The following is a 13,410-nucleotide window of genomic DNA, read 5'->3' as shown; positions in this document are numbered from 1 at the left end:
TATCGTGAGTTCCTTAATTTGGAAAAGAATAAATCCATTTTACGGTACTTTCAAATGTCCGTGGGTTTTGAAGTGTACGGATGTGGGATGCATCAGCTGCTCATTGGGTTCTTTCATTAAGGCACTAATGTTTTCATGCCAACTTAATATATAAACTTTTGTGGGTTTAAACATAAAAAAATAAGATGCATAATGTGCCTTTAAAATATACCCAAAGAGTCAGCAAGATGGCTCAGCAAGTAAAGGAGCTTGCCCCCAGTTCTGAGTTTGATTCCTGGGACCCCGCGCAGTACAGGAGACAACCCGCTGACAACAGTCATCCTCGGGCTGCCACTTCTCCACTCACCCAGGACACAGCACACAGCATAGACAGTTTAAATATACCCAAAATAAATTACAGCTGTAAACCTGTGGAACATTGGAATGTAATGCTTGTTTACCCTGGCTACTGACATGCCAGGCAGATTTTTAGAAAACACTGAAATCCTTTTTGTTCTCTTAAGTGCCTGATATAAAATAATACCTTTTCTCTGGTGATAGCAGCGATTGAGTGTTATAATTAATTGAATCGCTTCCTGTAGGTTTGTTTCCTATGGCTGATTATGGATGTGGATAGATACATGGCATACACGTACTTTTTTTTACATGTGTTTTTAGCAAACTTGTAAATGTGGCATGCAGTGTGGGCCATTTAGGGACAGTTGTAGCCTGTGTTGAGTAGTAGCCATAGCCGAGAGCCTCATATCTCCAACACTGAGAAGCCCATTAGAAACAAAACCAGGAAGCAAGGATCATATTTACTCCATATACATAGTAATATGTCTTGTACTCAGCAGTGAAGTGACTTCCAAAGTACCAGTGTGCATGACTCCTGACTCCACACTCTTCCTCTGTTACTGTGTCTGCTGATGTTGGTGTTCTGGGATAGACAGTGCAGGTTTCTGTGCACTAGAAATGATCGTTCTCTGCACTGAGACCATTCCTTAGTCCGATGTACTTTCCCTGTAATTTCTGAACTTGGATCAGAACTGGATCCGAGAAAAGGAGTGAGGAGCACTGGTCTGTGGTCAAGGTGGTGAAGTGGCTATTTAGTGTTTTCTTATTTGTACTTGATTTATTTTTTGATGTTCTATATTCCATAGGAGAAAATATTAATCATTTGTACATATGTACACAGGCACATTAATACTACCCAGCACCCCTGCAACCTTCATTCCTGCCTACAATTCCCTATATGCCAAAGGTTAACTCTCCTGGCCTGGCCTTTATAATCATTGATAAGTTTTAAGAAAACTAAATGTTGGAAGTGGGGGAACAAAAAAAACCAAACAATCCACTAAATGTTAATTTCAGTTTTGAATTAAAACTCAATGTCAGTTTCCGTTTTTAATTTGTAAAGACTTTTTTCACCTGTATTTCTCACCTATAAATTTTCTTGTCATACATTCTGAACCAAAGCAACACAAACAAAAATATGAATCAATAATTAGAGCATTATCTTAACATAAACTCATATTTTAATATCAAGTCGTCAGTGCTTATCCTCTGGGTCTTTTCATGCAGATCTCCTCGTACATCAGGGAGCCTTAGTGACTGTGGTTAGGACGTTAGCACTGGGAGCAGTTTGAACCCATAGCGTTTATCACCTCAGTTCCTTAGTGACAGCTGTCATATAAATGTTTGTTTGGTATGTAAGGAACAGAGCACAGGACTCCACAAGAAAGAGTGCCTTGAGTTCTGCGAGTGTGTTTCCTTTCGCCTGATCACCTGTCCTCCAGGGATGGGTTCGATACACTGACACGCAGTCAAATCCATGTCCTCTATTAGCTTATCAAATGCACTGCGGTAGCATGGTTTTGCATTGAGTACAGTTTCAGTCACTTTGTGTTCTGAATAGATCCATGAAGTTTATGTTCAGTGAGACATAACCTCGGTCTTTTCAGGTGGTTTTAACAAACACCTGATAAAACTGAGGTATAGTACCACTGAACTTAGAATTTCCCCAGATTCAGGAGACATAATCAAATACATAGTATTACAGAATTATAACATTATTTATTCCATTTTAATGACAGAAGAGGCATCATTATAATGTTCAAAAAGATAATCTCTTAAAATTTCATTCATTCTGGTAAAGTGTCAAGTTATCCTGTAAAAAAAAATAGTTAAATTGTGAAATAAGAAAAATTTAATATATAATTGAACATAAATATATATGCATCATATCAGGCATTCTTCTGGAAATTTTTGCTTTTATCTAGATCTGTATTTTGTCTAATTTCAATTATTTTATTTGAAAATACATCCTCAGAAATGTAGGATTTTTAAAAACAATCAAAATACCTAATGATAAAACAGAAACATTTGTACACTGTCCATGTTCAAGTACAGTTATTTGAGAAAGAAATTTTATGAAGTTTATTTTTGTTCTAAAAATATAATTCAGGTTCAGGTGACAAGCTGTTTCATGGGATGATACAGTTTAAAATGTTCGACATTTAGCTTGATATCAAGCTAAAATAAAATGGCTGCATCATTTCCATTTTGGACGTTTGCCTGTTCTATAATACACAATATGAGTCATTCTGTTCTCTAGGTCACTGAGGAGAAAATGGTGCTGTGCAGCTACAGTACCTCGTCAGTGTGGCTCCCGCGCTGCCGACTCAAGAGTAGCACAGTGGTCCTGGCGGAAGCTGCTCTGTCTTCTGGTGGAAGCCACAGCATCTAGGAGCTGTTGTAACCGGGGCTTCTTTTAAATGTGTCTGGTCACCTCGAAGGCTGTGTAGACATTTCCTGCCAGGAGCATGAGAGGAAGGAAGCGCCAGGCCAGAGTGTTTGATGTGTGATGGCTGTAATTCCTTGCATGTGTTTGGTGGCTTTTATATGATGATCAGTGCTCTGCTACCAATTGTGACACTGGTGTGGTCCAGGTTATTAAAGTTCAGACATCTTTAATGTATAGGGTCTATAACTATACCTAGCAGCATTATTGTAATTAAGGATCTTTATTTTAAATAGCTACCTCTCATTTTCATTAAAATATTTATTTTTTTATAATTGAGTAATTTTCTTGACGGCCAAAAGAGATGGTTCTGTGTTGGGACTGCAACTTATTACCCTACTAGAGACACTCACATATTTTTAGGTCTCCTCAGTTTACCTTGCAGATAGGATTTTTAAATCAGCATTTCCCCCACAGTTTGAGTATATAAATGTTGAAAAGGAAATCTCACTTCCCAGTGTATATGAATTACTGTTTTTATTGCTGACAAAAAGTAACTTTAGGCAGGGAAGATTTATTGGACTTCCGGTTTGAGGTCTGTATGCCCATCATTGCTGGTAAGCCAACGCAGTAGGAGCAACTCACGGCTCTGATGGCAGAATTGTGGAACTGCTTACCCAAATCTTGGCAGACCTGGAGGCAAAGCTCCAGGTGTGGTAGCAGGAGCGTGGGGCAGACGTCCTGCAGCCTCTCAAGACCACACTACCAGTGGCAAGTCAAGAGTGGACATAGGAACACATGGGTGCATTTGTAGCTACACTACAGTAAGGCCTTTAATGACACACTGCGACAATTATATGCTTCTTTATTTTCAGACCACAGACTAAGAACATTTAGTGATGAGCTGCATTGGATTTGGGATAGATTATTGATTATATATAATTGAGCTGACTTAAGCGATACTATTGCTTAATTGTAGACAATGATTTAATTATAATGTCCACAAAGGGAAATTCCTGTTTCTTACTTTCTTGTTTTTATTCTTTGAGTCTTTCACACCATGCATCTTCATCCCATTCATTTCCCCCTTTGTATCCATTCATATCATTGTATTCACCCTCTGCCTTTGCAAACCCCCCCCCCCCAAATAACATTTAAGAGAAGGAAAAAAGAGAGATGGAAAACCCAATCTCATCATGGAAGCTGTAGAGTGAGTCTTGCAGCAAACCCCTTTATCCATATATGTTTTCTTGCAAGTGTTCATTACAAAGAGTCATTGGTCTGGTTCAAGGTTTCTGGTTTCTGCTACACTATAGATCCTGGGCCCTCTCTGGTGCTTCTCTTGGTTATCGTGCTGTTGCCATGTGTTGTGGAGATCTGGCAGCTTTGGGTCTTCAGGATGGGTCTCTTCACCTGCTCCAGCAGATCATAGATGCTGTGCATGTTGGGGTGGGCCAAGTCAACCCTGGTTCTGGGCCTGGGTAGTTGCAGGGTTGGTCAGCCTGTAAGCCCTCTCCCTTCCTCACCACCGGGGTGAGCTCTCCTGCATTGCCTTGGCTAGTTCACCCCTTGAAGTGATGACCAAGGGACAGAGCCAGTCCCTCTGCTTTTCTGTCCCCAGGGTCAGTTTTTCTACATCTACACCTTCGGGGCCAGCTCTACTGTTTCCCAGGTGTGGAATAGGTGCCACTCTCCTGAGTGCTGCAGCTGATGAGAGGCAGAGACAGCTCTCCTGCCCTTATGACCTCTGCTAGCTCTCCTACCTACCTCAGACATTAATGGGCAGGAGGTTGGGGGGGGGGACTCTCCCCCACCCATGCCGCCACATGACAGATAAGTAATAGGAACAGCTCGATTCATCCATGCTCACAACTTCGGGGCTTCCTCACCCACATCTCTGCCAAATGGGTTGGCTCTATTGGGCTGCCCAGGTGAAGTCCAGGGCCTGCTGTTTTGAGTGTTGCAACTAATGGCCAGCAAGAGCAGCTCTCCTGCTCTTGGTAACCTCAGGACTAGCCACAAGGGAAGTTCTAAGTAGCCATCAAGAATAATGTGTATGCTGGGCTGCAGAGATGGCTCAGAGGTTAAGAGCATTGCCTGCTATTCCAAAGGTCCTGAGTTCAATTCCTAGCAACCACATGGTGGCCCACAACCATCTATAATGGGGTCTGGTGCCCTCTTCTGGCCTGCAGGTATACACACAGACAGAATATTTTATACATACTAAATAAATATTAAAAAAAAATATGTGTATGCCATTTATTCACATAAAATGGGATGCAGATGTGTAGTTACTCAGTAAAGGGTCTGAACTGTATCTGTACTGTGATCTCTAATGTGTCTTCTGTGGTGGAAAATGGCCGCAGGCTAGGAAGGGTACAACTGGTAATTTATGACTGTTTAAAATTTTTGGGGAGACCAGATTAAGGTGATTTTATGATTATTTATTGGTATTTTATTTATCATATACATAAACATAAATATGGTCAGGTTAAGCAATTATTTAAAAATATACAACTATTAAATGATGATGATTATATTCCAAATGAGTATTTAGCAAGTAATGATGGATATGGTATGCTTGTTTCTTGTGAATTAAATCATGTAAACCTTATACCATCTGAAGTTGGTAGTTGTGTTATGACGATACTATAAAGATGCATTCAAGCTGCAACGTAAGTCTGCACAGCCTGCTACCACAACCCGGAACACCTAGTACACGCTTTCCATACCGGTCTTCTATGATTAATGTGAACCTGAGTTTTGAAATGCTTTGGGCTTACCCATCCACACAGACAACGAGCCTTCAACAGCCTCAGCTCGACCAGTTGTTAGAGCCCGATAATTCAAACGTATTTCTCTGAGCTAAGACTGAAGTAATCCTGCTAGGGCTGGAAGGAGATGATGATGTTAACAAAAAGAATACTTTTTCTCTTCTCTGCATCGCTCTTATTACAGCATTAGTTTTTTTCCTTAATAAAAAGACTAGCTTATGACCAATGTGTATATAGAGAATCTTAACCTTGATTTCTGTTCTTCAGAAACAGCTTTGTGGTATTTGTGGGCTCAAAAAATGCCCATATATTATAAATTAACACAATTTTACTTTTATAGTAGTTGGATTATTGCGCGCCAAATCTTAAGTGTTTTTCCTTCCAAGGTGCTTTAGTTTAAATCACTTGTAATTATAGCTTTGGTGGTACTGTTTTTATCTTCTCAGCTTGTTGTCTTACAGTTTTTCACCAACTATATAACAGTTTATTTCAATAGCATATTATATCTTAAAGCTTTGTTTCTAATAGCGTTTTGTATAGAACATAGGTGACAATTGGCTGAATTTACAGTCAAGGTGTAGCTTTGGACTAAGCTGTTTCAGAAATGTCTTACCTAAAGTGTCAGCATTGTGGTCTGTGTGAACCCTGTGGATGGTGATCTCATAGGAGCGCTTGAAGACAACAGCAAGATGCTGTTGTTTTATCCTCATGGTCATTTTTATGTAATTATGTGTTTTTTCTTCCAGACACATTAGAGTTTGATAGTAGAGTTCTAATGGAATGAAACTGTCTAATTAAAGAAAACAAAATTTAGACGATAAAGAGAAGCATGTCAGTGAAGTGAATATGTTAAAATAGGAAAGGAATTGTCTTTGATTGCAATTTAGACCCCCTGTACTTCTCACCATCCAGTCAGCTCAGTTGTAATTTAACTTTATAAATGTCCCATTTGATTTTTTCTCAATATAGAAACTAGTTAGAAGTTAACTTATAACAAATTGTTTAAAGACTTCTTAATTAAGAACTCTGTAGTGGTTTTAAATGCATACTGCTGGGATGGGGAGGAGGAAGGATGAGCAGTTGTTCCTGAAACCCGGCTGTGCCCTGCTGAATCAGACTGTCCATGGGGCATGCAGCATTTCCTCCATGCTTCTCAGTGGTTCTCCTGCAGCCCAAGAGCGTCCTGCCCTGAGTCGCTCATCCGAGAACCACGTTGATTTTCATCTGAGAGTCAGCCATTTTATCTCCTGCTGTATTTACTTTCCAGATTGCTGTCATTTGTACAGAGTTGGTGATAAATATGTAGACATTTAATTTATTCAATACACAAAAGTTGTACTTGGTTTTACGTTCCTATTTTCTGGCTTGTTAGCATTTTGTAGATCTCAATTGAACTATAAGTGAATGAATTTTGCTACTTTATATTGAATTCCCAAGATATGCCTATTCAGCAGTGAGCAGTAAATGGTTCAACATGAGCTGCTCCTTGTGTAAACATGCAAAAGGCCTGCCCCAGACTAAATCAATTTAAAAAGGAAAACATTAAAGCTATGTTTCCTGTTAAACACTTAAAGTCATCTTTGGTTCCTTATGATTACATTATTGACCAACTATTGCAGACTGGAGTTTATCCTCCTCCACCACCTGTTGAATGGTTCGAATGGTCTGGGCGGGGGGGTTTCGGAAGGGCCAAAGCAATTACAATTATAACTCCTACGTGGGAGCCAATACAGGAGCCTTCTGTGTTGGGGGAAGGAAGTTATGAGGATTGTGCTTCTCCCTCTTTCCTGATTTGATTGCTTGCTTTCAAAAGCAGCAATAAGGACAGAACAAAGTTCATAGAATGTTTTTAAGCCATATGCTTTTGAGACAAGAAGATTTGATTTCTATTTTTGATAGTGAATGTGCCTAGACAATATTTAATTGAGAAAGGAAACAATACTATGAGGCTTTCTGTTGTCAGATATTTGCATCATTCTTAAGAAGGATGTTGTGACTTTTAAGTATTCTAGTCCTTGCTAGTAGTATATTTCCTTTGTAAAGAATTGAAAATAAGTTATTAAGATAATATAATAGGGAAAAGTTGGACTTGTATTCTATAAATCTGAAAAAACATCTATATTAGATTTATTACAGAAAAATCAAACCAAACTCAGTTTTTATATTAACTGCTTCCTTAAAATATAATCTTCATATTAAGTATTGTAATTCTGTAGTTTCTAATATAAACATGAATTTTCTTGAGAAAGTAAATTGGAAATACATTTATATGCCCTGATTTTGATATCTTAGGTGCTAAGAAATTATTGAATAAACTGTTTTGCAAAGATACACATAATTTTAATTGATCTAAATTTTTCATAATAAACGTTTTCTTAGCCTTCAGAGTAAGAGATTAATTGTGCTAACCAGTATGCTATTATAATGGTTTTAGGCTAATAAAAATGTGCTTTGAACACATTAAGGACCAGTGTTTTCTCTTGTGTTGTTGGTTTGTTTATTGTTTGGTTTTGATTTTCCAAATTCTAGCGCACATTTTATCTGGCTGTGTCTCTTTGTGTTAATTTCTAGTTATCTCATTTCTATTTAACAGTTTATGTTGAGTCTGAGGAGAGTTAAAATAGAATAATTTTTTTCTCTTCACACCTACTAAGGATTTTGTGATGTGACAACCTCTGCATAGATGGGCATGTGTGTATTTATATGTTTGGCATTTGATGCTCCTCTTGCCTGTCACCTTCCTTCTTTCCTGCCCGTTCGACACAGTAGCTTTTCAGAACCTTCTTATGTGTGCTAGATCTACTGTTGCCACACCTTTGGGTCTTGTTTCCCCTGTGAGAGATAAGTCTTCACTTGTATGAGATAGGACCTTTGGAACTTTAGACCTAAGTACTTCCTATCTTTTTTTCCTGGGCTACCAGTCTGTTAGGTGGTCCTTGTGTGTTTCCAACTGTATTCTGTGCTCAGTCTTCTGTTCGCTTAATTACTTCTAAATCCCCACTAGATGTGAGGGGTTGGGTCATGGCAGGAATCGTGCCAGCAGCTAGGGACTACCACAAAACATGAGACACAGTACCCAGTAACTATCTATTCAGGGGCAAATGTAACTATACTCATTTGAGGAAATGCTATTTTGATAAGATGATGTGGTTTTGATAATCCCACAAATAGAGAGATGTTGGACTTCTCTCTCTCCCACTTGCTACACTTTTCAGTAGTGCTTGTGTTGTCCAGGTATTGAAATGGGCCATTTTCACACACACAGAAAGAACTGGTACAAGGTAAACTGATGTCATATTTAGTGGAAGAAATGAGAGGATGCTCTATGAGAGGAATAAGTATACCTTCCAGGAGAGTATTGAGTGGTGATCAGGAGAGAATTTAGGGGTTTTGTTTGTTCGTTTTTGTTTTCCTGCCTAAGTTGGGAGATCCAGGTTCTGCAGACCTACTTGGCTTCCACCCATTGTCTGCTCACTCCTGCTGTCCTGTATCATAGTTTTCTTTTTATTGCAAATATATTATTTTCTCTTTTATCCTTTTATTCATCCCTCTTGCTAGTAGTTGGCCTTTTGTTTGGCCTTGTTGATTATTTGTTACACTGATTTCTGCTCTCATATCCCACTCTTTCCCATTTGTTCTGTGTTTTTATGTGTAGCCTCTCTTTCTCAACAACACAGATATGTGTGTGTTAAACAGTGCATTCTCCTCAAGTGCTACCTCTTTTGTATCTGCCTTTTTGCACCTAATATTGAAATTGTTTCTTTCTTAATTTTTTGACCAAGGAGTAACTAACTTAGAAATGTCTTTTAAATATCTAAACATAAACATTTTTTAGGTTCTCTTTAATAAGCATTGAAGGTAATTTTATGGTACTCACCGAATACAGTCTGTGTGGTATTTACTTGGTTGGAATGTGTTGAAGGGAGCTTTATGGTAGGTGGGAATCAGTTCTCAGAAATGTTGCTGTGCACGTGAGAAGCATGTTTTCCAATTTCAGATTCTATTACCCATAAATATGTCATCAAATATAGTAATTTGATTTTTAAATTTTTCTATTTCCTAATTTTATTACTGAAAGAGGGTGAAGTTTTGCACTAACGTATAACTACTGAAGTAGAGCTCACACTATGGACTCTTAATAACTAACTACGTCTAACAGGCTCTTGTGGACAAGATTTTTGTCTAGTATCTGTTTTTCCATTCACTGATGTTTCATCACCCTATTGTTAAAACTCCAGCGTGGCTCTTGGGTACGACTATAACTACAGTTTGATAAGCTTGATAGTTCTTATGTTTTTGTGTAGAGTGTATGAATCACCTACATTTATTCTGGTTGTTAACTATTACTAGCAAAATCAAGTTTACTTTCTGGGATCTTAGGCTCATTAATAAAAGAATATGCAGAAGAACTATGAGAATTTGGAAGAAGGGAGCTATGAGAGTTTGGAAGAAAAACAAGACAGATAAGCTGTCAATCCTAGAGGTGGCAGGATGGGGAGAGACAACAAAGATGTAGGAAAATCCATGCCTGCTGAGTTGAGAGCAGAGGAAGCCATCATGTTTAGTAGTAGAGAGTGCCAAGATTGTACATAAGTCATGGTTCAGATAAATAGTGAGGATCCCAGAGTGTCCAAGATTGTACATGGCAGAAGTCATGGTTCAGATAAATAGTGAGGATCCCAGAGTGTCCTGGAGAGCATGCTTAGGCTTTCGAGCAGTATCCAGAAGAAGAGGAAAATTACACTGTTCTTAACTCAGAATGTGGGCAAACTTAGAAGTGCTGCCAAGAGGGAGGTGCCTTAAGCAGCCATAGTGAGGGTGGGGCTTCTGGGAAGGGATCTCTCATCTCCTTACCATGTCATCTTTAGGTGAGTCAGATTTCCTGGGATGTGGGCTCCTGTTGAATTGAGTCTTAGAGGAGGATATAGTGTTGTGTAATGTTCTAGTCTTTGGATCAAACCAGAATATCCTGGCTCTCTTCCCTGGGCTACAGGTATTTGATTCTTTTGATTGATCCAGAACCCTACGGAGGAGCAGTCGTAATGTTTTCTTTTCTGGTGTTATTAGGGAAGTCAGGTATGGGGTCCACAGCAGACCATAAGCAAGGGATCCATCCTCCTCCCAGCTCCCTATGATGGTGTGTACATCCTCCCATTCTGTATGTTACCACCCTGAAACTCAGTGAGCCGTCTGTGTATACAAACCCCATTTTAACTAATAAGTAGCCTCCCTTTTTTTGATTCTGTTCAGTGTTTTTGTCATCACTTCTGTTGTGCTGGGTTTTACATTTAAGTGATTCTATTCTTATCTGTAGTTTTGCATCAGTTTAAAATTCTTACTCTCTGCCACATATTGAGGATGTATGTATTTCTGATCGGCTAGCCCCATAGTTTTGAAGTCTTGGAGGCCATGTTTCTATCTTCTGTTGCTGCTGTATGAGCTGCAAGTGAGAGTTAGTGTTTGCGTCGCTTTGTGTCCCTCTTTATTGGACCCACATCAGGGAGATTCTCTAAACTGAAGTTGAGTCCAGTTCAGGAAAATGTATCTTTGCTTTTCCTCCACCTGACAGCCCTATCTGCCTCCCTGGAACAGGTATCTTGAAATTGTAAGTTTTTGCATAATATATGAGTGTCTGATCTCCAAATACTGGTCAATACTTGCCTAACAAGGCAGCGGGGCTCTTGGGAAGTTGTCTGATTGACCCTGGGAAGGGCTTGGGGGAGGGAGACTCTCTAAACTACATGTGGACTTTTGTCACATAATAGCTTTGCAGCTTGACTGTTTTCCAGCTACTCTGAGCTGTTTTTAAAAATTGATGATAGCAAACCCTGAATCACAACATTAAAATCATGTGTAGAAGTGCTTAGAAGAAGTGCTGTGAAAACGGTAAGACAGCCATCATGCTGGATTAGTAAGAGTAGTTTACACCTGTAGAAAACAGTGTATGGTAAGTTGCTAATACTTTTATTATACCTATGATTAGCCTACATATATTATTTACTAATATGATCATTCATCTTGATTGTCAATTTAGGATAAATGCGGTTATGATACTATAATAGTAAAAAAAAATAACTGTTGGATATCTGTTTGCTTTTTGTCATTGCCTTCTCAGGAGAGCCTTGAACTTAGGAATTCTTCGAGATCCTGGATCAGAAATTGAAGATAGACAGTACCAGATAGACCTGCAGTCCATCAATATTGGTACTGCCCAGTGGGATCAACTCAAACCAGAGAAAGGGAGTGGCCCAGGAGGACCGCTACCAGAGAGTGAAAGGAACTCTCAGAACCCAGCCCTGGAGTGGAATATGGCCAGCAGGTACTGAAGGACTGGGATATGGCCTCCGCTTTCTAAACTTAACATACCCAACATAAGTGTTTTTATATTGTTTCTGCTTTTATTATAAACATGAAATCCATTTTGCAACTATAGCTAGTTTGTTTTTATTGTTCTTATAATAACTCAGAAAGATTATTCCTGGGTTTCATAGATAATATAAACTAGGCACACATAAAGAGAGTAAATCCTATTATTTTAAATTTTCTAGGGAATTCTGTCACTTTCGGTATGTGTTCTAGGAGGCCGCTTGTTTGTTCCCCGCTGCTCAGCCCTGAAATAATCACACAGACACCATATTATTTGCAATACTGTTTGGCCAATAGCTTAATCATATTTCTGGCTAATTCGTATCTTAAATTAACCCCTCTCCATTAATCTGTGTCTCGCCATGAGGCTGTGGCTCACTAGATAAAAGTTCCGGCATCTGTCTCTAGTGGGACTCCATGGCTTCTCTCTGACTCTGCCTTTTTTCTCCCAGCATTCAGTTTAGTTTTCCCTGCCTAATTCTACTCTTTTGCCCTATCACAGGCCAAGATAGTTTCTTTATTAGCCAATGGTATTCACAGCATACAGAGCGGGGAATCCCACATCAGGTATTTTCTTGCTGAGCTAGGCCATTCCTGTTTTTCCCTTTAAAATGGAGTGATGCTTCCTTAGCCTTAGGGGCCCAGATCTAAAGCAGCTCACAATCTCAGTCTGTTGTCTTGACCCCAAGTCTGCCACTAACCTCTGCTGGTGCTTTGGGTTTTAATTCCTTTTTAGTTTTCAACACTACATATATTACCTGGCAAGATAGTAACAGTTTCTGTAACAGCTGCTCCTTTAGTGTTTCTTTTTCCTCCTGAAATTCAGCTTTGAAAATAATTGATTTATAACATTTTTAATTGCTTTTTTAAAAGCTTATCATCACTTCAAGTGTTTATCAGTGACAGCACAGAGGAAGCACTCTTACTTTGAAACAGAAAATGGCTGTTGAGTTGATGAGATCTCCTTTTTCCTGCTGTGGTAATAGAGCTTTTCTAATTAGTGTCACTGATTTAATTCATCACCCAAGTGAGAACAAAACAAATGATGGGAACAAGGACCTTTTCTTTACCACACTGCTTCAACTGATGCTCACTCTTGGTTTGCTGCCATCTTTTCCATTTACCGTCTTTCTAATGCGCCTGTCTTGGCGCTCCCCTCGGAGCACATCATGTTTGGTGTTTCTCACGTAGGTCATTTCATGGAATCCAAGCTATTAGGCTGTAATTATGGTGTCTCTCAGGAGCTAAACCTTCCTCCACAGTCACAGATTGCAGTGCTCTTCCTGCTGCTCTCTACCCACCAGATCTCTTAATTCTTTAAAATTGACTTTCCTGAAATCCAATACTTATGTGTCACACAACCAGATGATCCAATTTGCTTTTTTGGCAGTTGCTGTATAAAGCTCTGCCCACTGGAAATTTCACAAAAGACATTACTGCTCTCTAGACTATTCTCATTTTTCTTAGATGTAGAAACACTTGCATTTTATCTGCGTTTTCACATGAGGTATAATTTATGCCAATTTTCTGCTTTTAACTTTATCATTT

General features: G+C 39.1%; 1 protein-coding gene across 5 annotated transcripts in view; it reads left to right on the top strand.

Moving 5' to 3' along the window:
- Positions 1-13,410, top strand: part of Vps13b (vacuolar protein sorting 13 homolog B) — a 441,647-nt gene that overhangs the window by 236,285 nt on the left and 191,952 nt on the right. For all 5 annotated transcript variants that reach the window (XM_026789767.1, XM_026789768.1, XM_013354110.2 and 2 more), the window contains exon 31: positions 11,612-11,815. In XM_026789767.1, coding sequence (XP_026645568.1) covers positions 11,612-11,815 — 204 coding nt within the window. The remainder of the gene's footprint in view (positions 1-11,611; positions 11,816-13,410) is intronic.

The sequence above is a fragment of the Microtus ochrogaster genome, unplaced genomic scaffold (genome assembly GCF_000317375.1).
Source record: "Microtus ochrogaster isolate Prairie Vole_2 unplaced genomic scaffold, MicOch1.0 UNK29, whole genome shotgun sequence".
NCBI lineage: Eukaryota > Metazoa > Chordata > Mammalia > Rodentia > Cricetidae > Microtus > Microtus ochrogaster.
Note: the sequence above shows the minus strand (reverse complement) of the source record. Positions and strands in the feature narration are given on the sequence as shown.